Source organism: Mustela putorius, unplaced genomic scaffold (genome assembly GCF_011764305.1).
Source record: "Mustela putorius furo isolate JIRA1106 unplaced genomic scaffold, ASM1176430v1.1 tig00000228_pilon_pilon_pilon, whole genome shotgun sequence".
In the NCBI taxonomy this organism is placed as follows: domain Eukaryota; kingdom Metazoa; phylum Chordata; class Mammalia; order Carnivora; family Mustelidae; genus Mustela; species Mustela putorius.
Window position 1 is genome coordinate 25,164,353 of NW_025421322.1, and position 27,825 is coordinate 25,192,177.

General features: G+C 44.6%; 2 protein-coding genes and 1 long non-coding RNA gene across 5 annotated transcripts in view; 1 reads left to right on the forward strand and 2 right to left on the reverse strand.

Moving 5' to 3' along the window:
- Positions 1–27,825, reverse strand: part of ANXA13 (annexin A13) — a 60,276-nt gene that overhangs the window by 20,952 nt on the left and 11,499 nt on the right. For both annotated transcript variants that reach the window (XM_013051741.2, XM_004743518.3), the window contains one exon: positions 8,039–8,114. In XM_013051741.2, coding sequence (XP_012907195.1) covers positions 8,039–8,114 — 76 coding nt within the window. The remainder of the gene's footprint in view (positions 1–8,038; positions 8,115–27,825) is intronic.
- Positions 9,531–10,662, reverse strand: LOC101679318 (ADP-ribosylation factor-like protein 1). Its single transcript, XM_013051742.2, has one exon. It carries the CDS (start codon positions 10,483–10,485, stop codon positions 9,940–9,942), a length of 546 nt encoding a protein of 181 aa, XP_012907196.1. The 5' UTR covers positions 10,486–10,662; the 3' UTR covers positions 9,531–9,939.
- On the forward strand, positions 16,253–27,623 carry LOC123391462. 2 transcript variants are annotated; one of them, XR_006606167.1, is made up of 5 exons: positions 16,253–16,766; positions 16,882–16,922; positions 17,446–17,538; positions 24,716–26,707; positions 26,918–27,623. It is a non-coding gene; the product is annotated as an uncharacterized LOC123391462 (long non-coding RNA). The 2 variants fall into 2 exon arrangements; XR_006606166.1 differs by having other exon boundaries at positions 16,260–16,766; positions 24,716–25,420; positions 26,274–27,623.

Sequence of the window (27,825 nt, forward strand, 5' to 3'; positions counted from 1 at the left end):
AGTCCTAATGAAAGTTTGTCCCGCTCTGGGGGTTTTGCACGGCATCATGGGTAGTTGCCTCTTTAAACTTCTGACTGTTACATCTTTAAATTACACTTTTTCTAAAAAGTTTTTTTTTCCTGATGCTCAAAGCAGTGCATACTCATTGTGGGCAACTTAATCAGTACCCAAACCTTAATGAATAAGAAAGAAGAGGAGACTATCCTTTTTAGAATCTCCGTAGAGACAGGGTTGGAAAAATGCTCCAGGTACTGAAGGTATGGGAATGAGAAAATGGCAAACCCTGAATTACGTTCTTCAGCCCGGATTCACAGAAGTCCTCTTCCTTTACTGACTGTGTGATATATACATGTGTATATACATATACATACACATATATACATACATGCATACAGACACACCACTGACGTTGAATAATGCAGGGATTGGGGTACCAATTCCCCTTGCAGTAGAAAATTCATGTATAACTTGTGAGTCTCCAAAAACATAAGGATTTAAGTAATAGTCTACTGTTGAACAGAAGGCCTACTGATAACATAAACAGCCCATTGACATTTTTTTGTATGTTTTGTGTATCATATATTATATTCCTACAATAAACTAGAGAAAAGTAAATGTTGCTGAGAAAATCATAGAGAAAACACAGTTATAGTACTATAAAAAATCTGCATATAAGTGGACCCATTCAGTTCCAACCTGTGTTGCTCAAGGGTCAACCATATATGAAGATCTCACTAAGACATTAAACACATGATGTTGTTGACATTTTGCAAAGGACAGGGGCTGAATGAGTTGATTAAAAGAAAAATGTTATGTTTCTATTACTCAGATTGATCAAAATCATGGGAGGTGGTAGCTGAATGATCAAGGCTTGAAAGCCTGTTACAGAATGTCGACTCTGGCCACAAAGAGTCAGTGAGAGGGCCACATGAGGACGGAGGAGAGGAGAGGTGTGTCTCTAAACCCAGAAACAGCTGAGGCCACCAGAAGCAGAACAGAAGCCTGGGGCAGGTCCTTCCTAGTGCCTTCAGTGGGGAGGACAGCCTGCCATCTCCTTGACCTCAAGACTCTGGCTTCCAGGACTGGGAGACTGTAGGTCTCTGCTGTTTGAAGCCACGTGGTTACTGGGGTTCTCGTTATAGCAGCTCTAGGAAACTCATACACCCGCTACCCTCCACAGCATCTTGAGATTTCAAGAAAGCAGCCCCAAACCCTCTCTTCACAACCGGAGTCTGGAGAGTCCTACATTGGCCTGTTCCCACTCCTTCTTCTGATGACTGCTCCCTATGACCTGCATGGGTTTGGTCACTTTTGAAGGGACCTGAATTAGTTGAACTTGCGTGATTGCTCCTAACCAGCTGAGCGATCAGGATCCATAAGGAACAAGGGTGGTAGATGCCTTTGATGCCTTTTGGTGAAAGGAGTAGGGGGAAGGCAAATCTGGGCCATGCGTGCGGGAAGGTGCAGAAGTGGGGGCATCACTGTAGAGAGGGGGAAGGGACTAAAAAGACTGTCCTCTGTCTTTGCTGGCAGAGGCTGAGGTGTTCTACCCATGTCTCGCCTCGGGCACCGTCCCCCTCAGCAGCACTTGGGGTGATGGGGATAGGAGAGCCGCGGGCCGGTCCTGGCAAGCCACTAGCTTTGTGTCCTCAGACTGTTCACGTAGTCTCAGGGATTAGTTCCACCTGCACAATTCTGGGAAGACCTAGCTGTTTGATTCCAGCTGGAGAAACAGAAAATTCTAGGATGAGCTCACCTATGAGAGAGCGGTGATTAATCGCCGCCTAGTTCTGGGTCAGTTGGAGCGCTGTTACTGATGTTGTTCCTCTGAATTTTTTCCTGCAGCTCCACCTTGGTCACGGGTGTCCAATTACTTGCTCTGTAACTTTTCTTTTTTAAACTTCTGAGGGCCAGAAATCCACTTCAGAAGGGATTTCTTTTTCTCACAAAGAAAATTCTCTCCTGAATCAGCCGCCCCCTTTTTTTTTCTACGAGGACGGCTCCTGCCCGGGTCGAGGACCTGCGCATCTCCGACTCGGCTCCCTGCCGGTGTCGCCCCGGAAGGAACCCTCCTACTCCCACCTGAGAAGGTGGCCTTTTCTACTTCCCAGGTGGCCCATCACCAGCCTGTGCCAGCCAGGAATCTGGGGCTTCTCCCTGGCTCCCTCTTTCCCCTCACCCCATATCCAACTAGTTACCATTAAGATCTCACGATTCCGCGTCCTTGGTATCTCTCAGACCCACTCATTTCTCTTCACGTTGACCTCTGTCGCATTGCTTAGCACGATCACGGATACCCAAAGGGGGTTCCTGCGTTATACACACCTTTTCCAACCAGCATTCACTATCCCCAGAACATGCTTCCTTAGGAGCAGCTTGCCTGCTCATTCTTCTGTATCAAAGTTATAATATCAGGCCCTTGAAATCCAGAATAGAGTCTCAACGCTTCCGTAGGGCATATGAGGCCTTTTGGAGTTGCTTCTACTTGCCTTTCAAAGTCATGTGCCTCCCGTCCGCCCTCTCCCAGCTTTTCCATAAACCATGGGCAGCTCTGAGAACAAGCAACACTTCCTTTCTCACCTCTGGGTCTTCGCATGGCATCTTCCCTCTACCTGGGACACCTCTTTGACCCTCACCTTTGCTCCCACTCCTCCTTTAGGATTCAACTCAATGCACTTACTCAGAACAGATGAAACGTTCCGCCTTCTGTGTCCCTCATGTGGCTATGGGAGGTGGTTCGCTCACTGCTGAATCCACATAGAAACCTCTCAGTATTCATCAGACAAGTTGTTGAATGCGTGGGTATTTAAATGCATGCATATATGGGTGAATGAATGAATGAATGAATGAGTGAATAAATACTTTTGGGTAGCGTTCTGAAGGACCCTGTCTCTGCATTGGTGTAAGCTGCATGGGCCACTTGGGTGGGCTCTTTGGAGCAAAGACCAACTAGAAATCTTCTACTCTGATGCCAGAGTCAACCCCTATCTGGATAATTCAGGAAAGTCAAACTTTTTAAAATAATGTTTTTCAGATTTTCCTTCCTGGAATGCTTTAGAAAGTGAGACCAGGGACCAAAGCCGTTCTGGGATGGCTCAGCAGGAGCCTGGAGCTTGGGGGAAAGCCTGGAAATGACCAGATTTCCCTCAAGCCCTTTGAATCTGGGTCTCAGGTTTATCCTGGGAGCCTTTCCCACTACCCGACCAAGGAGTGATTTACTGAACAATGACCTCATTTTACATTTCACAATATGTGTGTCATATAAGCAGTCTGTGCTGCTGAACAATTTCCTGTAAACATTTACAATGGTTTGAGGCACTGGGGCCAGGCCCTAGTGGTTCTGGGAAAGACTTCTTAAAAACAAGAAGGAACCTCAGCCCTGCCTGTGCATCGGACACTGAAGGGTAATTAAACAGTAGAGGTCAGGCCCAGGGTGATCGGCCTCCTCGATTTTGCTCTCCCAGCAATTTTCTGGGAGGAAACTGAGCTGAGTTCCAGCAGGAGGGAGGCCGTTGGGTTTGAAGTGCCCTCTGCTTCACACCCGGGGCCCCTGTGCCACATGAGGGATCTGGGAGGCATGCTGTGGGCAGGGGCTTGGCTTCCCAGTCCCCTGGTGTCTCTTTTGCAAATGGGGGTGTAGGGAAGGTAGAGGAAGCCATGAGTGGGAGAACCTTGTCTGCCAGGAAGGTCACTGCTTTTCACTTGTCCACTGTATTCATTTCCTGAGACTCCCATAACAATTACCACAAACTCTGTGGCTTAAAACAGCAATGTATTAATACCCTCACGACTCAGAGACTAGAAGTCTGAAATCATGTTGTCAGCAGGGCCACACTCCCACCAGAGACTCTGGGGTTAAATCTGTTCCTCGCTTCTTCCAACTTCCAGAGGCTGATGGCAACCTTTAGCTCTCAGCTTCTGGAATATTACTCCATGCTCTGCTTTGGCTCCGCATGGCCTCTCCCTGACTGTCTGCTTCTCTTCTGCCTCTTTCTCTCATTCTTCTTTTTTTTAAAAATTTATTTATTATTTAAGTAATCTCTGCATCCAACACGGGACTCGAACTCACAATGCTCACCATCAAAATTGCATGCTCTGAAAGACTGAGCCAGTCTTTCTCTTTTAAAGACATCTGTCAATGGATTTAGGGCCCACCCAGGTAATCCAGAAGGGCCTTTTCAAGGTCCTTAACTTAATTACATCTGCAAAGACCTTTTTTCCAATTAAGATCACATTCATGGGTTCTGGGTGCACATATCGTTGGGGGGAGCATCAATCCACCGAGTCCACCCACAGTGATGCAGAACAAAGGCCGCTCAAGGGCAGGCCTCCTCGCTGCTCATACTGATCTACTGGGCTTTATGGGGATTTGGGGTCTGGATTTATTGTTCGAAAGGAGCAGACCAGCATGTGATGAGGCCCAAAGACGGGCTGAGCACAGTGCTGTCTCCTTATCCTCAGCTGCTCTCTGTAGCGAGGCATGATTAGCCCCATTCTGCAGTTGAGAAAACTAAGGTCATGGCATCAGTAGGCACCTGGGCAGGGCCTCAAACCCAGGTCCGAAGTTCATTCCCATGCCTGGTGAGAGAAAGAGAATTGGGCTTGGGATCACAAGATCTGAGTTCTAGACCTAGCTCCCCTCCAGGGTGGCTTGAGCAATGTTAACTGGATTACGGATGGACTTTGTTCCCCAAAGCGAGGTCCTGGGACTCGTAGGACAAGCAACACCTGGGAACTTACTAGAAATGCAGGATCTCAGAAACTGCTTGGAACTACCAGTTTGAATCTGCATGTGAACACCCAGTGAGAAGTGAGAAGTGTGAACTAGAACTAGGGTAATCTCCATAGCAGCTTTTCCTTCTGGAGCCTCTTTCTGTATTTCTTTGAGGGAGAATGACAAGCATCCTGTTACATTTCAGAAAGGATAATGGGTGCAGGGTCCACACTCTTTCAGGTTTAAGTCATTCTCCTCAGAAGGGCCAGCAGAGGGGCACAGAGTTCCAAGAGGGAGGCCCGACAAAGAGTATCAGTGTAGGAAGGAGGGTAAAAGGCTGCTCTGGGTTAACCAAGACCCAGACCACACACATTGTCAGGACCTAGCAAAGGAGGGGCACCAAAGAAACACGGAAATCTGTAAGTTTTATGTGATTTGGAAAAATCAAATATTATTTTAGGATATAGCATCTTATTTTGAATCCTGTCGGATTAGTGGGTGGGGAGTGCACAAAATCTTTTCGATTGAGTAGGGCCCCTAGATCCACTCTGCCTGTGGCTATGGGAGACATGAAGTATGGCTGGATCAAGTTGAAATGTTTTTTAAGTGTAGAATCCACACCATCTTTTGAAGACTTAATGCGAAAAAAAAAAGTTGTCAAATATTAATAATTTTTAGATTGTTGAGATTATATTTTTGATACAGAATTGACTTAGCTAGTGTATATTATTAAATCTAATTTCACCTGCTTTTTAAAATTTGGCTTCTCAAAAATTTAAAATGACTTATATCATTCACCTTTGTGGCTATGGGACAGTATGACCCTAGACATGTGAAGCCAGCCCTGGCAGGTCTGGGATATCAATGAGATGGTTGCATGGTCCTGCAGAAAAATCTTTCCAATGATGCAATTTTGCTTTGGCTTGGCACTTTTGGGGGTGGGGGGGATGGGTGAGCCTGGTGGTGGTTATTAAGGAGGCATGTATTGCATGGAGCACTGGGTGTGATGCATAATCAATGAATCTTAGAACACTGAAAAAATTAAATTAAATTAAAAAAAAAAGATTGATTTGTTTGAGGCAGAGAGAGAGAACGGAGGGGCAGAGGAAGAGAGAGAATCTCACGCAGACTCCCCGCTGAGCGCAGAGCCTAACATGGTGCTTGAGCTCATGACCTGAGCCAAAACCAAGAGTCAGATGCTCAACTGACTGAGCCACCCAGGTGCCCCTGGCTTGTACTTTTTATAGAGGTTGGAATTCTAGAATTCCAGACCTTCAATCAAATCATAGCTTTCCAAGATGGCCCTAGTTTCCAATCACCCTATCCCCATTTCCCAACTCTGTGGCTGTGGGCAAGATATTTAACCTTTGAGTGTCAGCATTCTCATCTGTTAGATCATTAGAAGACAGCTTTACAGAGTTGTTGAGGTTACACAAGACGACCTGTGTGCAGTGCCCAGCTTAGCACGTGGCACGTGGAAGGTGCTCTACAACAGTAATCAGCACAACAGTAGTCCCCCCTTGAAGCCACATCCAAAAAGGAGAAGAAAACTCTGATTTTGGCATTTCAGCAGGTGCTCCATCTGTGCTTTTTGAAATAACTCACTATGTGGCGAAGAATGTGGAGATGTATCATTGAGTGCAGCTGAGTTATGTCCACACCCACTTCACTCCTGTCTCCAACCCACATCCAGGTGTCAGGACCTCACTTGAGAAGCAGCAGGGAAGCACCTGTGAGTCTAGCTCAGCCACTCAGCAAGACTCAGAACTATAAACATCCTGCCATTTCCAGGCAAACATGGCTCCCGGCAGCTGTTGTCCAAATACAACATAAGCCAGGTCAGGATATGAGCAAGAAGCAGATCCTCTCTGCTGAGCTTTCTTCTTCTCCTTTTTTTTTTTTTTTTAAATTTAATTTAATTTTATTTATTTTGACAGACAGAGATCACAAGTAGGCAGAGAGGCAGGCAGAGAGAGAGGAAGGGAAGCAGGCTCCCTGCCGAGCAGAAAGCCCAACTTGGGGCTCCATCCCAGGACCCTGAGATCATGACCTGAGCTGAAGGCAGAGGCTTTAACCCACTAAGCCACCCAGGCGCCCCTGCTGAGCTTTCTTCTGGTGCCCTCCCCTCCCAAACCAAGCAAGCTAGTTGTCATCCTTCATTTCGAGCTCCCTCTCCCTCTGATTTACTCAAGAACCCTTACTATGTAGAAATCCCTTTTCCACTTTCGTACTAGACCTTCTCCAACCCCAACTCGCTTGGAACTTCTCCAGCATTTCTTGGGCAAGACAGATTATTTTATATTCATGTAGTTCCTTATATTGAAGCAAAATATCTCTTTTTAGAACTTCTGCTATGGATCCCGGTTCTTTCTCTGGAGTCACACAAAGAATTTATGGCCATATTTGTTCTATCACAATACTCATTCTTAGGGAAGTAAATCTTCACTGATTTACTTCTAAGTAAAAAATCTAGCACTTGTTTTTGCAAAAACAATATGCCAAGTGAAAGAAGCCAGATGCAAAAGGTCACACTTGGCATGATTCCATTTATATGAAATGTCCAGAATAGGCAAATCTATGAGACAGAAAGTGGACTATGATTGCCTAGGACTGAAGGGAGGAGGGGGTGGGGAGTCACTGCTAATAGAAATGGGTTTTTTGGGGGGGCCACTGGAAATGTTCTGGAATTAAAAATGATGTTTACCGATCCTGTGAATATACTAAAACCCAGGTTTCTGGGATTAGAAACACACCTGCTCCTTGGGTCTCAAAGTCTCTCCGCATGGCCATATTTCAAGATGCTCTCCCCTTCATCTCACCTTCTCACTGGGGTTCCCTTCTTCTTGATCTCTTTCTTCGTCTCTTAGTCTTAGTCATGCACTTACCTTAGGCGTCAATGTAAATGGCTTCTCTGGTCTTGACCTTGGCCACAGTTTTATGTTTACTTGGTCTACGTCTAGATGCAGTTCCCAGATCCCTGATCCAGATTTCATCAGTCCCTATTTCCCACCACCTCTCATGAAAGAGATCAGAGGGGCTTGGATGACATTAAGATTGCATGCTTACACTTCCCATGAAGTTTCTTCGACCTCAAGGTCAAATTCAATGTCCTAGTGTCCAATTTTTAACTATCATGTTGAATCTTGAAAAGAATTAGGATCTGGTTATAGTTTGGAGATCTTTTACAAAGAAAACGCTAGAAGTAATTAACTTGGGTTGCTTGGAATGCACAAGGTCATCTTTCTAAGATCATGGGAAAGTTAGACATGAGATCAAATTTAATCAACATCTAAAATAAGTTAAAAAGCAAAATATATTTCATACCCATTCCTTTGCAGGCTTTGTTGAGCTTTTTGGCATCCCGATCCACATCAAAACCCTGATGACTCCTTGCTTTGGCCTGGAGAAAATAATTGAAAAGGTGAGTGGACAATGTAGGCATTCCTGAATTATCTCTGAATGACACTGGTAGCTATTTGGAAGATGAAGAAGTCATCGAAATGAGGAACCAGCTGCCACTTTACACATGGTGCATGTGGAAATCAGCTGGGAAAACTCTGGCCTCAGAGAGATGACTGGTACTCCTTGGAGCCAGCTGGCCTTGGATGACCACAGAGAATGGGTCCCTCTGTTTGTAAGGACAATCAGCCCGAGATGAGATGTTTTGACATCAATTCTACCTTTGTGTGACTGCCTCTGAGACAGAGAATAATACAGTGGGTCAATGTCCTAGAATGCTAGTTCTTTTTTTGCCATGAAACACAAGTAAGTCTAGGGAATAGTGTTGCCAGGCAGAAGCTGGGGTTCTAGATCTTATCACAGAAGCATCTGGTGACCTGGACTAAAGCTTTGCCATCCACCCAGTGAGAGACCCAATATTTAGTTTGCCAGAGATACCTACGGGCCGGCAATAGCAGAGTTACCGGTTTTTACTGTTCTTTGGGGAGAGAATGTTCTGTTTATACACTAAGCTAGTGTTTCTCAGACTTTGGTCATTGGTATGATACATGCACAAATTTGTCCACAGCTATCAAAGTCTTCATTATTATTATTTGGTTATTATTTTTCTTTCAGCTGACCTACTTGGTTTTTACTGAAAGTTATTTTAAAAAGGAAATCTATTAGCACTAAAATGGAAAAACAGTATTGGTTGCCCAAATGAAAATCAACATAAAAATAAATGTGTCACATTATCATATGATCTCCCTGATATGAAGAAGTTGGGAGGCAACGTGAGGGGTTTGGGGGCTAGGGAAGGAAAAAATTGAAACAAGATGGGATCGGGAGAGAGGCAAACCATAAGAGACTCTTAATCTCACAAAACAAACCGAGGGTTGCTGGGGGGAGGCGGGTAAGGAGAGGGTGGTTGGGTTATGGACGCTGGGGAGGGTATGTACTATGGTGAGTGCTGTGAAGTGTGTAAGCCTGATGATTCACAGACCTGTACCCCTGGGGCTAATAATACATTATATGTTTATAAAAAATTAAAAAAAATAAATGTGTCACTATTAAAAATGTAAAGGTGTGAGGTTAATTGCAGTGACACAACTTGCAGCTTTGAACAGACCCTGTGTTTTCTTAGTTCTTGGCCTTCCCCCACAGAGATTCTCTTTGATGACGTATGTCCCTTTCCTCCCGTCCTCTGATGAAGGCTGGGGTAAGTGCCACTGTCTGCACTGCCCACCTGACCCTGCCTTTCGTTTCCTTTGGCACCTCTGGGGAAGGAGTAGGAAACCACATAAGGCCCAGTAGACATGTTGTGTTTGTTTGGCACTGCTGTTCCTTTGGGGGGCTTTCCTGTCCCCCATTTTATGTGTTTTCTTTTTTTTTTTTTTTTCAGGGTTAAGATATTTATTAGTGTTTATACAAACAAGCTGCAACTACTAATTCAAAAATAGGAGGGTTTTTCCTCAGTAAAGAGTACATTCTTTAATAGGACTCTATTTGAATAAGAATTCCATACAAATAGAATATATACTTAACACAAGAAAGCAAGGGAGGATTTTACATTACACAGAACAGACATTCCGTTGGTTCAATCATGGGTGAGTTACCCTTCCAATCAAATACTTATTTTTTATATTTATTACAAATATTGCATTCAGTTCAGTATATGCCAACAATCACACAGTTTTAACATTTAGTAGCATGAAGCCCACTTAACTGTTTCCTTCCAAAGGGATATAGGATGTAGTCTTCATTTCACAAGGGTAGAAGTGACTGAACTACTGTCTGCTCTTTAATGTTTCAACTAACCATTCCATTGCCTCATCAAGGCCAGTGCCTTTGGTTGCTGAAGTTTTGAATATTTGCCATTTTCGGTCCTTCAGTGCGGGTAACCCAAGTGAATTTGCCATCTCTGAGGGAGTCATGGCCTGTTCCATGTCCTGCTTATTTGCAAACACCACTAAAATGGCTTTTCTCAGCTCTTCTTCCTCCAACATAGCAACTAACTCTGATTTGGAAATGCCAATTCGATCTCGGTCACAACTGTCTACCACATAAATGACTGCATCTGTGTTTGAATAATAACATCTCCAGTATGGCCTGATACTTGTCTGTCCTCCTAAATCCCAAACTTGGAATTTAAGGTTCTTGTATGTTACCGTCTCAACATTGAATCCAATAGTAGGAATAGTAGTAACGACTTCTCCAACCTGTAATCTGTATAAAATTGTAGTTTTTCCTGCTCCATCTAATCCCAAAATTAAAATCCTCATTTCCCGGGTTCCAAACAGACTGGAAAAAATACTTGAGAAAAACCCACCCATGGTGAACCGCCTGTCCGCCCTTGTCGGTGGTCAGAGACAGGCCCCGGCCTCGGCAGCTACTCCTATTCTGGCCTCGGCGCCTCCACCTCTGCTCGCCTTGGCCTCTGGGTCCGGCTTCGGCTCCCAAGCGAATCCCTTGGAAGTCCGGTCAGCCAGCAACTTCCACGTCGGACTCCCGGCGGGGGCGGGAGCGGGAGCGAAGGGCCGCAGCCCCATTTTATGTGTTTTCATTGGGGCCATGAGTCATGAGGGTTAAGCCCTCTTGTGCTGCCCTTGGGTGGACACAGACCTTGTCTGGCAGTTGTGACTGGCTCAGGAGTGGGAGTATAACCCAAGCCAGATCAGAGTCTTGTCTTTGGTTGATATGGAGATGTTGACAGAGAGAGAGAGAGAGAGAGAGAGAGAGCGCTCTTCTGACTGGGCTTGTCCAGCTGAGAGAATGAATCTAGAGCAAAGCAAGGCAGAGACAAAAAGCAGAAATAGGGAGAAAGAGAGAGAGAGATTGAATAGCACTCTATAAATCCTCAGACAGCAATGCCTGTTTCCTAACACGTCCCAGTTTTGTTAGTGAACTACCACTTTCTCGAAGTTGATGAGCTGGATTTCTGCCCTTGCACCAAGTATTCTGACTCCTATCCGCGGACTAGAGGAGGGCTGGCTTCGAGGCCTTGGTTAATTGAGAATCCTGTAATCCTAGAGCCAACGGGGTCTTTTAGGGCCACTGATCCCCTCTCAGCTCGATGGAATCACTCCACGGTCAGGCCCATCTTGAAGTCTCCATTTCTGAAGCATGTGGACAAGGCGACTCGCATTTGTTGAACGCCTGCCACATGCCCAACAGTTTCTTCACTCACAGACCTTTCTTCATTATTTACCCAGAAGAGAGCCATTAGGACTCTGAGTTACAGAGAAGGAAGTCTGGGTTCAGGCAGGTTAGGGAATGTGTGTGAAGCCTCGTGGGCTGTACTCAGCTCAGACTGCCTCCTCACACGCATGCTGAGTCCTGTGCACCATCGTTCCTCGCACTCCAAGTATGACCAGGACCATCTTGTTCAACTGAAGGACAACTTCTCCCATTTCTCTTTCCAAATCACCTGTGTGGTGTGAGAAAGCTATCTGGTACTGAGGAAGGCTTGTTGGAAGGGTGAGCGACATCATTTTCAGGGTTCAGTGTAAAATGAAAACGAAGGACCTGGGTTTGAAACGGATTTAGAACTTTAAGATGGTGATATCAGAGCATTAGAGTGAGTGCGAGGCCTCTCTGGGTGTGGGGCCTGTGTGACTGCCCAGGCTACACACCAGAGAGGCTGTCCTGCCTGTCGATGGAATTCTCTGAGTGTGGGAGCGTGGGGTTGGCAATCTCAGACTCAGAAGAGCCAATGGTGTCTTGGCTGTTCGTTAGGAGTATTTTCTGGAGGGTTCTGATAGTCAGAATTGAACCGGAACAGCAGACACCTCTTTGTAACAGGCTGATTCATAAACTGTTCTTTCAGCCTCTTTGGTGCTGAGAAGTTGGTGGGACTTCACAGAAATCGAGACAGAGACACAGGGCTCCGTGAACAGCTAAGCCGGTGATGCCCCGGCTGAGGGCAGAGGGGATGGAGTTCAGCTGGGGTTACGTTTGCTCAGTCCCAGGCTGGCAGGGCTGCTGCTCCCCCAGAGAGACACATTCCTTCCTCCTTTGCACAAAGATGAGCCCAGGACTTGCAGAAGCCATGTGGAAACTTGCTCAAGATCACTGGGCCAGGTGATGGCTGACTTGGAGCCAGGGCCAGACTGGCTCTGTCAAGTCTAAAAGGACATTCCCATCCTTCCTCCCCTAACTGTTTCAGGAAGGTGGTTCCATGATACACGTCACAGAGTTATAGGAGCAGAAAGAAGGGGAAACTGTGCCTCAGAGCTTGACCCAGTCCTAGTCAATACCAAGTGTTGTTTGAAATTTTAAAAAATTAATGTAAATTTCTATTAAGAAAGAAAGAAAGAAAGGAAAAAAACCTTCTGAAAGTCTAGTTCATCCAAGGCTAAAAAACAAAGAAGTATTTTTTGGTCCAAAATAATTGTGCTGTGGGGGGTGGGGGCAGTGGGAGAATGTTGAACCTCATTTTAGGAATAAAGATAACATTGAGACAACTTTTTCCTTTTTTGCTTGATTGAAAGTGCAGCATTTAGTCTCTCTAGGAGACCTCCGTTGGACTTTTTTTTTTCTTTTCTTTTTTTTTTTTTTTTAAGATTTTATTTATTTATCGGGGGGGGGGGGAAGAGAGCGAGCACAGGCAGACAGAATGGCAGGCAGAGGCAGAGGGAGAAGCAGACTCCCTGCCGAGCAAGGAGCCCGATGTGGGACTCATCCCAGGATGCTGGGATCATGACCTGAGCCGAAGGCAGCCGCTTAACCAACTGAGACACCCAGGCGTCCCCTCTGTTGGACTTCTAACCTATAGAAGTGCAGGATAATAAATGTATGTTGTCTTCAAAAAATGCAGTTTAAAAGTCTCTATCAGATGCACAACCATCGGCAGGGCAGGTGGAAATTAATCTTTCCTAGGTTCCTTCTAAGAACCACTCTTCGCCATGTTGGTTATCTTTCCTAATCCAAAGAGAATTCAGTCTTGTTCCTCATAACAGCGGGCTATTTGGTGCCATGATTCCGGAGTCAGAATCAAGTGAGGGACTTAGTTAAAAGGGGGAGGGAGGCGAGAAAACAGCGTGTTAGGAATTTCCCCTCGTGGCTGGGACAGCCTCCACAATGGACACATTCATCAGTGCCGCCCAGTGTTGATGCAAGGGGTGTCCTTGGCCTGTTCTGATGAGCTGGGGAACCACCTTCTCTGGAATGTATGTGGAGCGGACATTCCACCTCCATTGTTCATTGTTAGCAAGCCAGGCAGCTGCCTTTGGGGCTTTTGAAACCTGAGGCCACTGAGCAGAACTTCCATTGGAAGCCGGTCTGCAGGAATGCGGGTCAGACACAAAAGGGGGGTGCAGGGAACTCGGGCCTGAGGACAGACCCCACCGTGAGGATCTAGGCAAATACACAATATTCCATCTGCTTTCTCAGCAACACAGAGGCAGAACAGCAGTCCTTTTTTGTTTTCTTTCAATTTCTTCCCAGCATTTGCGCTGACACTCATGAGACGCATTAAAAAGACACGATGTTAAATGCTAAGAAAAATGATTTCAGAAGTCTGGGCTGTGAGCCCACGAAAATCCAAGTTTGAATGTGGTTCTGTCCCTTAGCAGCCATGTGAACTTGGGTCATTAACCTCTAAGCCCTCATTTTCTCACCTATAAAATGGGGTCAATGTCTCCCTTGTTAAGATTTGAGGCTTACGCAAGATAACATTTCCAAGGCTAGATAGATAGGGACCCACAGAACTGCTATGGTTTTCTCTGCTTCTTTGGGTCAGCTCTTGGTTTTGGGGCATATTTTGATTAGACAAGTTTGGAAGATGATCTATCTATCATCTATCTATGTGGGAGGTATCTTCCAAACTTGATATTGTGAGATATAGGTATATCTCTAATGCCCCAGACTGGATTTGAATCCCAGTGTAGCTGCTCATTACTAACGTGCCCTTGGGCAAGTTCAAGAACCTCTCTGTGCTGTGGTTTCCTCATGCAAAATGTGGATAATAATAGTGTCTACTCACAGGAATCTTATGAAAATTTAGATGAAGTCCTTCATACAAAGCATCTAAAATAAAGCCTAGCAGAGACTGTGTGCTTAAAAAATGTAAATGGAAAAAAAAATGTAAACGATATCTACTGAAGGCAGATCAGCAACGAACCTTGCAGAATATTTTAAACCCTTGCAGTTTGGATCTGGAGTTCCAGACACATTTTTTCCACACCAGGCAGTAAAGTGGCTCACAATTCAGGCTGTGCGCAGACCAGGTGACCCAGGATGACACCCCAACACCACATTTTATTAACTGCCTCATTTGACTAGCATGATAATTAGCACCTCATGGCGTGTGAGGATCTCCCTGAGATACAACCCTGGTGAGGTGCTTGCCGGTGCAGTCAGGCCAGTGCAGTCTGGCTCACAATGGAAACAGATACCATTAATTCAATGAAAAGCACTGCCTGGTGCATGGATAAGCCGGTATCTTTCAGTCTTCCTTTTGCTTCCTTCTAGTGTGTCTGCATGGCACTTCTCTGTGTCTCCATGTTCCTGCATCTTATTTTTTTAAAGATTTTTTGTATCTACTTGAGAGACAGAGAGAGAGAGAGAGAGGGAGAGCTCCAGGTGGGTGAAGGGCAGAGGGAGAAGCAGACTCTCTGCTGAGCAGACAGCCTGATTGTGGGGCTCGATCCCAGGACCCTGAGATCATGACCTGAGCTGAAGGCAGATACATAACCGACTGAGCCACCCAGGTGCCCCCTCACTCCTGCATCTTAAATGAGGAAATGAATGATCCATTTTAACGGAAGGGGGAGGCATATGAAATAAACGGAGATACTGTGAGCCTAGAAGCAGTGTCACATGGGCAGAAAGAATGCTGAAAACACTCTGTGAAATGACTCAGAGATGTGCCAGCTTCAGCACACCAACTGCCCAGGAGGGAGGCTGGCTTTTGTATCAAGTTTTGATACTGTCCCCTGCCCACAGCCTTGCCAACCAGAAGGGTCAAAGTGGAGAAACAGACACCTGACCAAAGGCTTCTACCCCAGCGCAGTTCGAGGAAAGCCGAACTCTCAGGATCCAAGAGAACGTCTTGAGAAAACCTTCCTCCAGCTTGCACTGAGCTCTGGGGACAGTGTGTGAAAAAGCTGGCTGAGGGCTATGACTGGCAGACAGTTGCTTTGTATTATATGGTAACCAGAATGTTCCAGGACCCAGCCTTAAGGGTACTCCTATTTAAGGACACTCCCACTCATCTGTCCTGGTGACCTCATCTATCTGGAGAGCATCAAGACTGGAAAATAAGGATATATTTCTCAGGAGAGACCTGTGAATTTAATTAAAGAGCAATGCACAGCGGGCAAATTAGCCTCTCCTGGGAACGGTTCCTCCTCTCTCCCTGCTTCCTTCTCTTTTTTCTCTTCCTTCTTTTTTCTATCCTCCTCCCCTTTTCCTCCCTCCCCTTCCTTCGGCAGACAAGTAGGGAAGCTCTGCCCCAGGGGAGGAGGACTTGACCAATGAAGTGCCGTCCTTCCCCCGGGGAAATTCACAGGGAAGCAGATCAGCGACCAGAGCATTAATGACAGGGCGCACTCTTTGGGTGCAAATAGCTGGGAGGAGGAAGAGGAATTTTTAGGGAGAAGCTGATATTCATGCTGGTTCTTGAAAGAGGAATAGAAGTTAGGAAGGCAAAATACAGACATACATGTAGATGTACATGCATGTATACCTATGGAGTGATGAAGGTGGGGAAGAACATTGCGGGGAGAGACCACAGCATGATGCGTTCTGGGTCTATGTATGTGTGTGCCTACCTATGACCTGCCATTGAACTACGGCAGAACAGACATGATTGATTTAAACATGACATAATGACATCACATGGACTTGGGAGTAGGACCTACTGTACTCAGTTATGCTCTGACCCTTGCTGGTGGTTAGGAACCTCCTGGGCAAGCTGACCCGTATCTCTGAGCCATTGCTGTCTCAGGTTTAAAGTGGTCGTGCACCTGCTCACGGACAGCACGCGGTCTGGATGCAGTCGTGTGCGGGAAGCCATGCAGAAGCATGGCGATCACTTGGTCGCTGGCACGTAGGAGGTGCTCAGTGACGTAAGGATGCAGGGGTCACTTGAAGCATTATCAAAATGTCATAGGACTGGTATTTGCATTGTTTGCTCTTTCCAGTGCAGTTCCCCAGAAGGCCCGGCTTGCTGCAATTCGCTCGGTAAATATTTGAAAGCCGTTGCTTGGTACCCAGGATCTGAGATAGGAGGCCTCTGAGGAAGTGCTGGAGAGCACAGGGCAGAGGGCTCGCTGTACACGGATCGAAATGGGGCTGCTGCCCGAGCCGACAGGAAATCGGGAGCAGGCTGAGGAGATTTAAAATGAGGACCAGGATTAAAACCGGGTGGTGGCCCGGGCTTTTTAAGCAGGGTCCAGGAAGGGAAAGGCAGGCAAGGGTTGTGCTGGGGAGAGCTTCTGACACGGCTGAATTCTCCCCCTTGTAAGCAATGACCATGACCGCTGCTAGGTCCTGGTACCTCGAGCCAGCGTCGGCGATCAGGGCCAATCTTGCTCTGCATAGACTTTAAAGTAATTAGAGACTTGGGGAAACTGAGTTCCAGTCTGGGAGGGACTTCTTTGTGGCCACACAGGTATCTACTCTCCCAAAGAGATTTACCCTTAAACCTGGCATGATGCTATCTTTCTCTCCTTTCTAAGTCTCTGTTTCCCATCTGAAAGATAACAATGTCTTGTGGGTTGTTGCAGGGATATGCATCAAACACGCGTGGCAGGAAGCTTGGCCCACGGTGAGTGCTTAGTGTTATTTTTATTCCTTCCATCTTGACCTGCTTCCTATGGGGGGTCAGGTGAGCCCCTGATATATTGCTTTGTGTGGCACCTTTAAAATAACCCATTACATAATTTTGTCCTAAATCATAAACTATTTTTTACTTATAGATAAGTAGTAAGCTGGGCTTGAGAGTTAAAGGGAAATGTAAGGAATGACCCCTGAAAACTGAGGATGACAGCAAAATACAAAGTACTTACTATGTGCCAGGCACTGGCCAAAACAATTCACATAGAGTACTCACTTAATCCTCACAAACACCTTATAAATAAGTTGAGAAAACCAAGACACAGGAAGGTTAATAAGCTGTCTGAAATCCCACAGTTCCTAAGGGATGGAATTCAAACCTACAGAGTCTGGATCTAGAACCTCTACCATTGACTTCTTACTAACCACATTTTTTGGTCCCTTTCAAAATTATTGTTTTTTAATTTGGTGGTAGAAATTCTCAGTTCAGCTCTTAGAACGTTAGTATTTTACAGAAACACCAGCTGAGACCTGTGAGTTGTCCGCTGACCAGGCAAGCCAAGGTTCCCTTGCATCGCGTGAGATCAAGAAATGCCCTTGACCATGAGGTAGGAGGAAGTGAAATGAAAATGAAGGCCAGTTACCATGATTTGCAAGGCAAAATGGACAGTCTCTTCCCGTGGGCAAAGTATATGTTCAGGAAAGGCGCTGTCGTCAGTTCTGCTGTCAGTATCCTTTTGAATCTGATGGAATCGTGTTTTCTGCTTCTCATCTGTGAACTAGGACTAATACCTGCCCTACATAATACCTGCAGAATCTTGGGACGATGAAATAAGACACTGTGATTCATTACTGCATGATTCACAATAAGCAATATAGGGCAATGTAAGTGTCCATCAACACATGAATGGATATAGAAGCTGTGGTACACACACACACACACACACACATTTACACACAAAACTGAAATATTACTTAGCCATGAGAAAGAAGGAAATACTATTGGGGTGCCTGGGTGTCTCAGTCAATTAAACACCTGACTCCTGATTTCAGCTCAAGTTATGATCTCAGGATCGTGAGAGCCCCATATTGGGCTCTGCGCTGGGCATGGAGCCTGCTTAGGATTCTCTTCCTCTGCCCCTTCACACCTCTCTCCCTCTCAAAAAAAAAAAAAAAAAAAAAAGAGGAGGAGGAAATCCTGTCATTTGTAAGAACATGGATGGACCTTGAGGGCATAATGCTAAGTGAAATAAATCAGATAGAGAAAGAAGTACTGTATGATATTGATGTATGATAATATATATGATATATGATATCACATATAGGTGGAATTAAAAAATACAAACTTGGGGCACCTGGGTGGCTCAGAGGGTTGGGACTCTGCCTTTGGCTCGGGTCATGGTCTCAGGGTCCTGGGATCGAGCCCCGAGTTGGGCTCTCTGCTCGGCGGGAAGCCTGCTTCCCCCTCTCTCTCTGCCTGCCTCTCTGCCTACTTGTGATCTCTCTCTCTGTGTCAAATACATAAATAAAATATTTAAAAAAATAAAAAAATACAAACAATAGAACAGAGACTAGAATGGGGGTGGGGAGAAAGAGATGTTGATCAAAGGATACAAACTTCTAGTTATGAGACAAATAAGTTCTGGGGATCTAATGTGGTTATAGTTAATAATACTGTATTGCATACTTGAAAGTTGCTAAGAGAGTAGATCTTAAATGTTCTTACCAAAAAAGAGAAACTGTAAATGCATTTATGCCTAATGCAGGTGTGAGCTAGGTTATAGTGGCAATCACTTTGTAATATGCAAGTGTATCACATCAACACATTGTCCAGCTTATACTTACATAATGTTATATGTCAACTATACCTCAGCAAAGCCATATGAAAAGATAATATGAGAGTTCTGGGCAGGGAGATTTCAGGATGATGATCCAGAACAGGCAGGGGAGAAACTGGCTTCTTTTGTCTTTCTCCAACAGGCTGTCAGGGTGCTTCCTCCTCCTCCTCTTCCCCACCTCACCCCAAACCTTCCTGTTCCCTCTTTACTAAAACATCTTGCCCTCTGAGTAGTGGAGGGATCCTAGCTAAGGGACTGCAGAGGCCATCTGAAAGCTGAAAAGCAGGCAGCCAGCAGGATGACCAAGGTTTCCCATATGTTTATTCTTCTGGGTGACAGCTTTCCAGCCTGATAAACTGTCTAACATTTTCATAGGTAAAATCTCATTTCTCCCTACCTCATGGACTCTAGACTGATTTGTCTTATTAGAAAGGGTCAATCAGTGTTCAATGGGGGAAAGAAGAGGGAGATACTGCCAACAGATTCTTTACCACACCAGCAGGCAGAGAGGGAAGTGGGGGGTTGGCGGGAAGCAGGCTCCCGGCCAAGCAGAGAGCCCAATGCAGGGCTCAATCCCAGGACCCTGGGATCATGACCTAAACTGAAGGCAGAGGCTTTAACCCATTGAGCCACCCAGGCGCCCCTTGCTCCTCCATTTCTTAAACACCTGGTTGCCCACCATTGGGTCCACTGGCAGCAGTGGAGAATCTGTCTACTTAAGGGAATTTGCTGAAGCCGCATCTCCCCTCTGGAACCATTCCTGACCCTCTTGGGAAAGACTGAGGACTTTCTGCCAGCTGGGTGTGGGACCTAAGGCAGCCAGCTGTTTGATTGTCCAAGACGGAGGGTTTCCTAGGATGTGAGGTTTTCAGTGCTGAAATGTCCTGAGTAAACCAGGATGGTTGCCACCCAAGCTGAAGCTGACTTTACAGGCTTTCAAGGGCCAACTGTGTGCCTCTCTTCCCAACTCTGTATTCAATGAGCTCATGTTAGTGACTTGAAATCAGCTGGGATTTCACATTTATGCTATGGAAATTGGCCTCTGGCACAAATTGGGTTTTTGTCCCCCATCCCCCACCAAGAGCTGGTTGTGAGACATGATCTAGCATACCAGTTTCTCCTTTGAACTTATACTCCACTCCAGAGATTTCTATCAGATCTCCTTAAGATACATTATTATACTTATTCACTAGTTTATCTCCCTCCTTGGACTGTAAACCACTTGGGACCAAGAACCATGTCCTATTCCCTGTCCTATCTCCAGCACCTTTAGCATAATGCCTGGCACATTATAGGTAATTGGTAAATGTTTTACATATTAATGGAAGCTGGTCTGAAGTCTCTGCAGTCGTGAGGCATTTCTCATCCCTCTAGAGGATGTAGAATCTTTTTCCTTTGTATGTGACAGAATATGCCACAAGCTTTTTCCTTTGCATTCTGCCTGGCCTTATTCCACTTTGTATCAATGTCAGAGAACAGAGGAGGGGGAGAGCAAAGTTATCCGTTTGGATATCTAGAACTGATAATGATGTCAAGCCTTCTAGGGTAATGAAGAAGAGAATGAAAAAAGGATAGTAAACTTAGGACACCTCAGAGAGCCATTCAGACCCCACCTGGAGGCTCAACAGGAAACACAAATGGAAAGTGAATACCTAAGATTTTCAGGTCTGGAATCGTTTGAACAAACCATAGTTTGGGGGCTCTCAGAATTGAAACTTATGGAAGAAATTGTGGACTCTGAGTGAGATGCTCTGAGCAAAACACAGATGAATACCTTTTTGACCACAGATGCACATTAGAATCATCTGAGATGTTTTAAAATAAACAAATGTCTGAGTTTCATGCTGGTCCTATTAAATCAGAATCTCTGATAGAGGTATATACTAGGTATAAGTACTTTCAAATCTTACCAGGTAATCCAATGTGCAGCCAGGTGCTGGTCTGACAAAGATCAGAAACTTTCTCATTGGCAGCCCAATGAATCAGAAAGAAAACTTAAAAATGTGCTGAGGGTTGACACAGGTAAGAAATCCTAGACTTTATCCAAGGAGCAGAAGATAAAGGAAAGAGGTTTATCATAGATTCTTAGGGTAGAAATTCAACCTAGGGTTTTCAAAATGGGTGGCATGGAACACTGAATATATTAAAACCCTTTGGACTTTTAACTGAAAAGGGAATTTGTTTTTAAATTCTCTCTCAGTTCTTCTGATTGAATCATTCTTTGCTTGGTGACAGTATGTCTTTCACACTCTTTCAACCCAGGGATTGGCAAACTACAGACTATGGTCAAATTCTGGCCTGTCCACTGTTTTTATAAATAAAGTTTTATTGGAACACAGCCAACCCACTCATACACATTTAATCAATGGCTGCTTTTACACTTCAGTGGCAGAGCTGAATAGTGGTAACAGAGGTTGTGTGGCCCACAAAGCCTGAAATAATTATTTTGTCAACCCCTTCCATACTTTATGCCAGTAGATCTTTTTATCAGAAAACAGATGGCAGAACCTGAGCCTTCAGCTGGCAATAGTATTTAGTTAGAATTTAATATAGTCTTTTTTGCTTTCATTTAGTTATCTATACTTATATCAACTGATAATGATTTTCCACTTATGGTATTGATATAAATTTTCTTTTTAAGATAAATTTTTGTGTGTCAACAAGATGAGTGAGTTTAAAGAAAATAGTTAACAGAACTATTAGTAGAATAGGTGGCATGTGTATTTGGCAACATTCACGAAGTTCTTACTTAAGTCTCAAGTTTGGGAAACAGTGAATGTATTCAGTCCCCTCATTTTATAGGTAAACTGAGGTCTAGTTATTAAGTCATTTTGCCCAGGATCACTTACTTGCTTTAGGGAGATATCTGGGCCCCTCCCTGAGGACAAAGCTCTTTTACCTCTAAGTGGTTACTTGTTTGTACTTTGAAACCGGTTAGTGTGAATGCAACATATTGTACTACTAAAGTTCATAAATTCAAAGCCAGAAATACCCTGGCAACATTTCCACAGACATGTTTAGTAGACACTGATGGGCAATTTGAAACACAACGGAGTGGCCATTCACCTCTTTAAACATGACTCTTGGGTGAGTAGTGGCATATAGTTTCATTAAGTTGATAGTTTCTAGGGCATGGTTTCCTTGGAACAGCACATGTGTTTGTTTGTTTGTTTTTAAGTCTTGATTTTTGTGTTTTAAATCAAAATCTGCTTAAATGCTTGTCAGAGCAAGAAGCAAAACTACTAATTAGATAAAGAAGATGTGGTACATATACACAATGGAATATTACTCAGCCATCAGAAATGATGAATACCCACCATTTGTACTGATATGGATGCAACTGGAGAGGATTATGTTAAGTGAAGTAAGCCAAGGAGAGAAAGACAATTATCGTATGGTTTCACTCATATGTGGAACATTAGCAATAGCATGGGGAACCATGGGGGAAGGGAGGGAAATCCAAAGGGGGAGAAATCAGAGAGGGAGATGAACCATGAGAAACCACGGACCCCAAGAAACAATCTGGGTTTCAGAGGGGATGAGGGTTGGGGGAGGGGGTAACAGGGTGATGGGTATTGAGGAGGGCACTTGCTGTGTTGAGCACTGGGTTATACTTAACTAATGAATCACTGAACACTGCATTAAGGACTAATATACTATATAAGGACTTCTATACTATGCAGTGGCTAACAGAACATAATAAAAAAACTTGATAGGTAAAAAAAAAAAAAGAAAAAATATGTACCATATTGTATTTGTTGGGTCTATTTTTAAACACAGTTTCAATCTTATAAGACTATTTGGTATTTCACCATGTAATTACTGTTCCATTAGGATTCTCCACAGTCACACCGACTAACAGCAAAGCTGATTCTTCTATTCTTAGATCTTTTTCCCACTTGGGCCTTTCCAGAGGTCTGTTAATCAAGGAGGTCAACCAGATAGCTAGGCAGTGTGTCAGGAGGTCTGAATTCTAGCTAACTTTTGAAGAGTGATGAGTACACAGAACTATTTGGCTGTTGATCTATGCTTTCAGAGATGCAATTGTAAGGTGACATATATGAAGTATGTGTTTGGCCATTACTCTAAATGGGTGGGAATGGTCGCATCATTTGGAAAAAAAGGCTGAAAAGAAGAAAAACATCCACTTGATTCAGATCTTGATATGTGTTCTTAAAAAACGAGTGAAACTTTTTAGATTAAAAAAAAATGACCTTCCTTCTAAATTTGGGATTATTAGTATGTTGGCACTTTGAGAATACCTTTTAATGAAGACTGCTATAATTAGGTCATTTTCCAGAAAGACAAATTTTTCAGGCTATGTCCTCTGGGTTCCACATTAAGTTGGTGTGATGTTTACCTATCAAAGGTTGGGACCTGTCCTTAAGGAGATCTAACATTAAGACCCTCCAATATCTAATGCCTTAAAGTGGTGGATACCATCATTTCTGAAGATACTGACAATATTATCAGAAATACAATGTGACTGACCCACTATGCACTAAGCTCTGTTATAGGGAGACTAAAGGGGGCAGTCCTTTTGGGGGATACACCCAAACAGAAGGGATATGAGCAAATGGACTCATGACTGTTCAATTAGTGACTTTCCAGTTGAGCTCTGCTCATCTAGGCAGGAAAACCAGCAGCTCAGCAGCCTCAGTACAGGGTGTTTCTGTAGGGAAGCCCTTCTCACTCCAGCCATCAGAAGTTTCTAATTGGCTAACAGCCTTTCAGGGGAAACCGCTGCATCTCAGCTGCTGTTGTCACCAACAGGAGGACAAGGGTCGGTCTTGAAAAAGAGCTGGCTCTACCCTGTGATAAGAAAGGGCAATCAGGGGGCGCTTGGGTGGCTCAGTGGGTTAGGGCCTCTGCTTTCGGCTCAGGTCATGATCCCAGAGTCCTGAGATCGAGCCCCGCGTCGGGCTCTCTGCTCTGCAGGGAGCCTGCTTTCCTTCCTCTCTCTCTGCCTGCCTCTCTGCCTACTTGTGATCTCTGTCAAATAAATTTTAAAAATGATTAAAAAAAAAAAAAGAAAGGGCAATCAGGGGGCACTTGGGTGGCTCAGTTGGTTAAGCAACTGCCTTCTGCTCAGGTCATGATCCTGGAGTCCTGGGATCAAGTCCCACGTCAGGTTCCCAGCTCCATAGGGCGTCTGCTTCTCCCTCTGACCTCCCCTCTCATGCTCTCTCACTCTGTCCCTCTCTCTCTCTCTTAAATAAATAAATAAAATCTTAAAAAAGAAAAGAAAAGAAAAGAAAAGAAAGGCAATCGGTGTGAGGGACTATCTCGGCCAGAGGGACGGGAATGCATGGTTCCTGACAGAAATTCAGTCAGATAAAGACAGTATGGGGGCATCTCCTGCCCTATAGCCTTGCTTGTACTAAGGTCTGTGTCTCATGAAGTGGTTCTCAACCAACCAGGGGCAATTTTGTCTCTCTGGGGACATTTGGCCATGTCTAGAAACACTGTCATAAACAGGGGAGTGCTAGTAGAATCTGGTCGTAAAGATCAGGGATTCTGCTAAATGTCCTACAAGGCACAGAACAGCCCCTCACAACAGAATTATTTGGTTCTAATGTCATTGTTGTGAGGATCTAACAGGATGAGGGTCTACCACCCTGGCCTAATGGTTGTAACAATCGTATAAACATGTTTCTTCCAAAGGTGTTGAGAAGGCTGGGGTGCTAGTGCAAATGGCATACACGCACTGACTCAGACAAGGTCCCCAGTGACAAAGAGCGAGTTATATAAAGTTATATAAAAGGGAGGATTAGACACGGAGGTTGGTGTCTTTTTCCCTTAGTTTTATTTTAAAGAAACTCAGATGGCAAATCTGAAAGATGAGTACTGGGACAAGGTAACTAGGAAGAAGAATCTGGGTTAAAGTTGGTCCAAAGTAAGAAGCTTATCATCACCCCCTGCTACTTTGTCTGCCTCACAATTACAGGCATCATGGCCTCCGCTGGCAGAAGGCTCAACCAGCAGTCTCTGCTGACTCATTCTTGGGGGCCCTTTAGTACTGTGCTCGGCTGGACAACTTGAAGTTTCTCCTGGAGGTGGAATTATATGTATTGCCTGGAAACAAGATTGTGTCCTGGGGAAAGTGACTGCCTTGATGTTGTCCACAGATGGTTTTGGGAGTCAGAAACCTCTGAAGAGTGTTAGACCTCCAGATATCCAATTACTGCTGTATTGCTTCAACGAAAGTGAACTTGGAGGATAAGGTGGTCGTGGGGAGATGACAGCCATTCCTCAGCTGTGACAAGAACCATGCCTTCAGGAGTTATGAAAAATGAAGCACTTTTCTCATTAGAAAAGAATTATCCATTTCCTTCTACTATCGCCAAAGGCTATTTTTCTGCCAATTCAATGAGAGTGTAAACTTGGGATTCATTGCTTGCAGGGAAAAAAAGAAGCAAGTGTACTCTGGGATCCTCAAGAGTCAATGATAAGTGGGTAAATGGAATTGAAAAGACTAAGTGCTGGGGGCTGAGCTGGGCTCACTGAATGGTACTGTGAACAGGGCATAACCAACAGTATGTGAACAAGTTCTGATTTGCTAAAAAGGAAACAAGGTGAAATAGCTAAATTTGCTTTGAGCAAATTTCTTTCTCCATCAGAATCAAAACAATGGATGCTATTCTCTCCCCTGGTAAGAGTTTAAAAATGCATTGGATCCAAGCCTATTAATTGTTTTTTTAAAATTCTTTTAAACATTTTTATCTTCTTCATCATTCCCACCACAACCATTCAAACCCCCATTCTAGGAAGGGTGAGCTATCTCGCTGCCTTTCTATCTGATCTTTGAGTCTTCATTCTCTATTTTAGTCCATCCAATAGTAGCAGCAGCAGCTGTAGTAATCTTAATAAAAATAATAGTTATAAGAAAGCAATAATGATAAAGCAGTAGCCTCAAACCTCAAGGGTTGGTAAGGCCAGCCTCTGCCACAGTGACAGTCCAAGGAGTACGTATATGACCAAGTCAGTCAGAACTTTTCCCTGACACATTATAGATGCTTAGTGAAAGAAACTCTTTACCTTGATATTGTTAATCTGGAGGTACATGAGGCCATGGACCTCTCTGTATGTGTGGCCATGCCTCCCTCTCACAAAAAAGCTTTTGCTTTTCACACGACTGGGCAATAGAAAAAGTTCATTTTCAGTAGGAGAGAATGAGGCCAACTTATGGAAAGAAGGAAAGTGAGCACGAGGGTGAGAATGAGAGATAGATGCTAGGTGGCAAGATGATTTCCCTAGCCCCAGGGATGAATCATGGTTCATGGCTGTCCTCTTCTCCTTGACCAGTGATTCGTCTAGGAATGGACTTTTGACCAACTCTGGCCAATAAGATTGAATGGGATGCCTGCTTGGGGCTTTCCAAAAGGATTTTTCTCAGTGATGGGAGTGGTACATAAGAAGAAAGGCACTTTTTTCTCTATCCCCTTCCTTCTTACTTGTGATCCTATTGTGTGAGATCATGAACTTAAACCCAGACCACTGTCTAGTACCCATTAGGGGAGTTATGGCCAGCCCCTCGAGCATGGCAGAACAGAAGAGCAGACGTGGCCTTAATGGTGTGACTGAACAGCTAAACCAACATGGAGTCTTCTCCTTTCAGCTTCGTTTGAGGGTGAGTAATTAAATGTCTCTGTTATTGAAGCCACTGTTAATCCTGTAGTCTGCTACTTGTAGTCAAATGCATACTGACTTGAAAGCAAGATAAAACAGAAGAACTAGGAGTTCATATTCTCCAAATTACCTCCAGCCCAGATTCCTCTCTTGAGTTTCAGATCCAGCTACCTGCTAGGCATTGTACTCAGGAGTCCCATGGAATTTCACACTCAACAGATCCCCAAACCAAACTCATCCTCATACTGTGTGAACCTCCACTTCACCCTGTCCCCAGGATCTACACCGTTCACCTGGGCACACAAGCCAGGTACCTGGGAATCACTCTATACTTTTCCTTGTCCCTCACCTACCTGTCCAGTTAGTTACATCGATTTGACCTTTTAATCTGCCCTCTTCTCTCCAATCCCATTACCACTGTTTTAGCTGGGGGCAGGGGTTCATCATCTTTCTCCAGGGCCGCCACCTCTCAAGTGTTTTACTTGTCTTTGATCATGTTTCTCTCGAAAACTTCTACCAGCTTCCAGCACAGTCCATCCAAAGTGCAGCTCTGACCGTGTCATTGCCTTGCCTGAGACCCCTGAGGGACTCTCTATTGCCTGAGACACTGACTCTTAAGTGTGGTCCCTGGATCAGCAGCATCAACATAACTAGGTAACTTGTGAGAAAACAAATTCTCGGGCCCCACTAAAGAGTATCTACTGAATCAGACACTCTGGGGGTAGGGCCCAGCTCTCTGTTTAAACAAGCCTTCTGACGGAATCTGATGTACAAGGTTTAAAAGCCACTATGGGCTTAAAACCATAAACAAACGAACAAACAAACAAATAAATAAATAAATAAATTCATTCCTTGGTGTGGTAGGTTGAATAGTATCGCCCAGATTCTTGTCTACTTGGAACCTCAGAATGACCTTACTCGGAAACAGAATCTTTTGCTGATATAATTAGTAAAGGATCATGGATGATATCATCCTGGATTAGAATGGGTCCTAAATCCAGTGGCTGGAGTCCTTTTATGAAGAAGAGAAACAGAGACACACACTGAGGAGAAAACGATGTGAAGAAGGAGGCAGAGACTGGGGTTCCTCTGCCCTGCACCAAGAAATGCAATGCCTGGGGCTCATCAGAGGCTGAAAGAGGCAAGAAAGAAATCTTTTCCTGTACCTTCCCAGGAACACCCACCCTGCTAACACCTTGATTCCAAATCCCAAAACTCCAGAACTTTGAGAGAATGTATTTCCATTTTTTTTTTTAAGATTTTACTTATTTATTTGACAGACGAGATCACAAGTAGGCAGAGAGGCAGGCAGAGAGAGGAGGAAGCAGGCTGCCTGCCGAGCAGAGAGCCCGATCATGACCCGAACCAAAGGCAGAGGCTTTAACCCACTGAGCTACCCAGGCACCCTGTATATTTCCATTGTTTTAA

Excerpts from the sequence above, each read along its gene's own strand:
- LOC101679318 (XM_013051742.2), bottom strand. The coding sequence starts at position 10,485 with ATGGGTGGGTTTTTCTCAAGTATTTTTTCCAGTCTGTTTGGAACCCGG.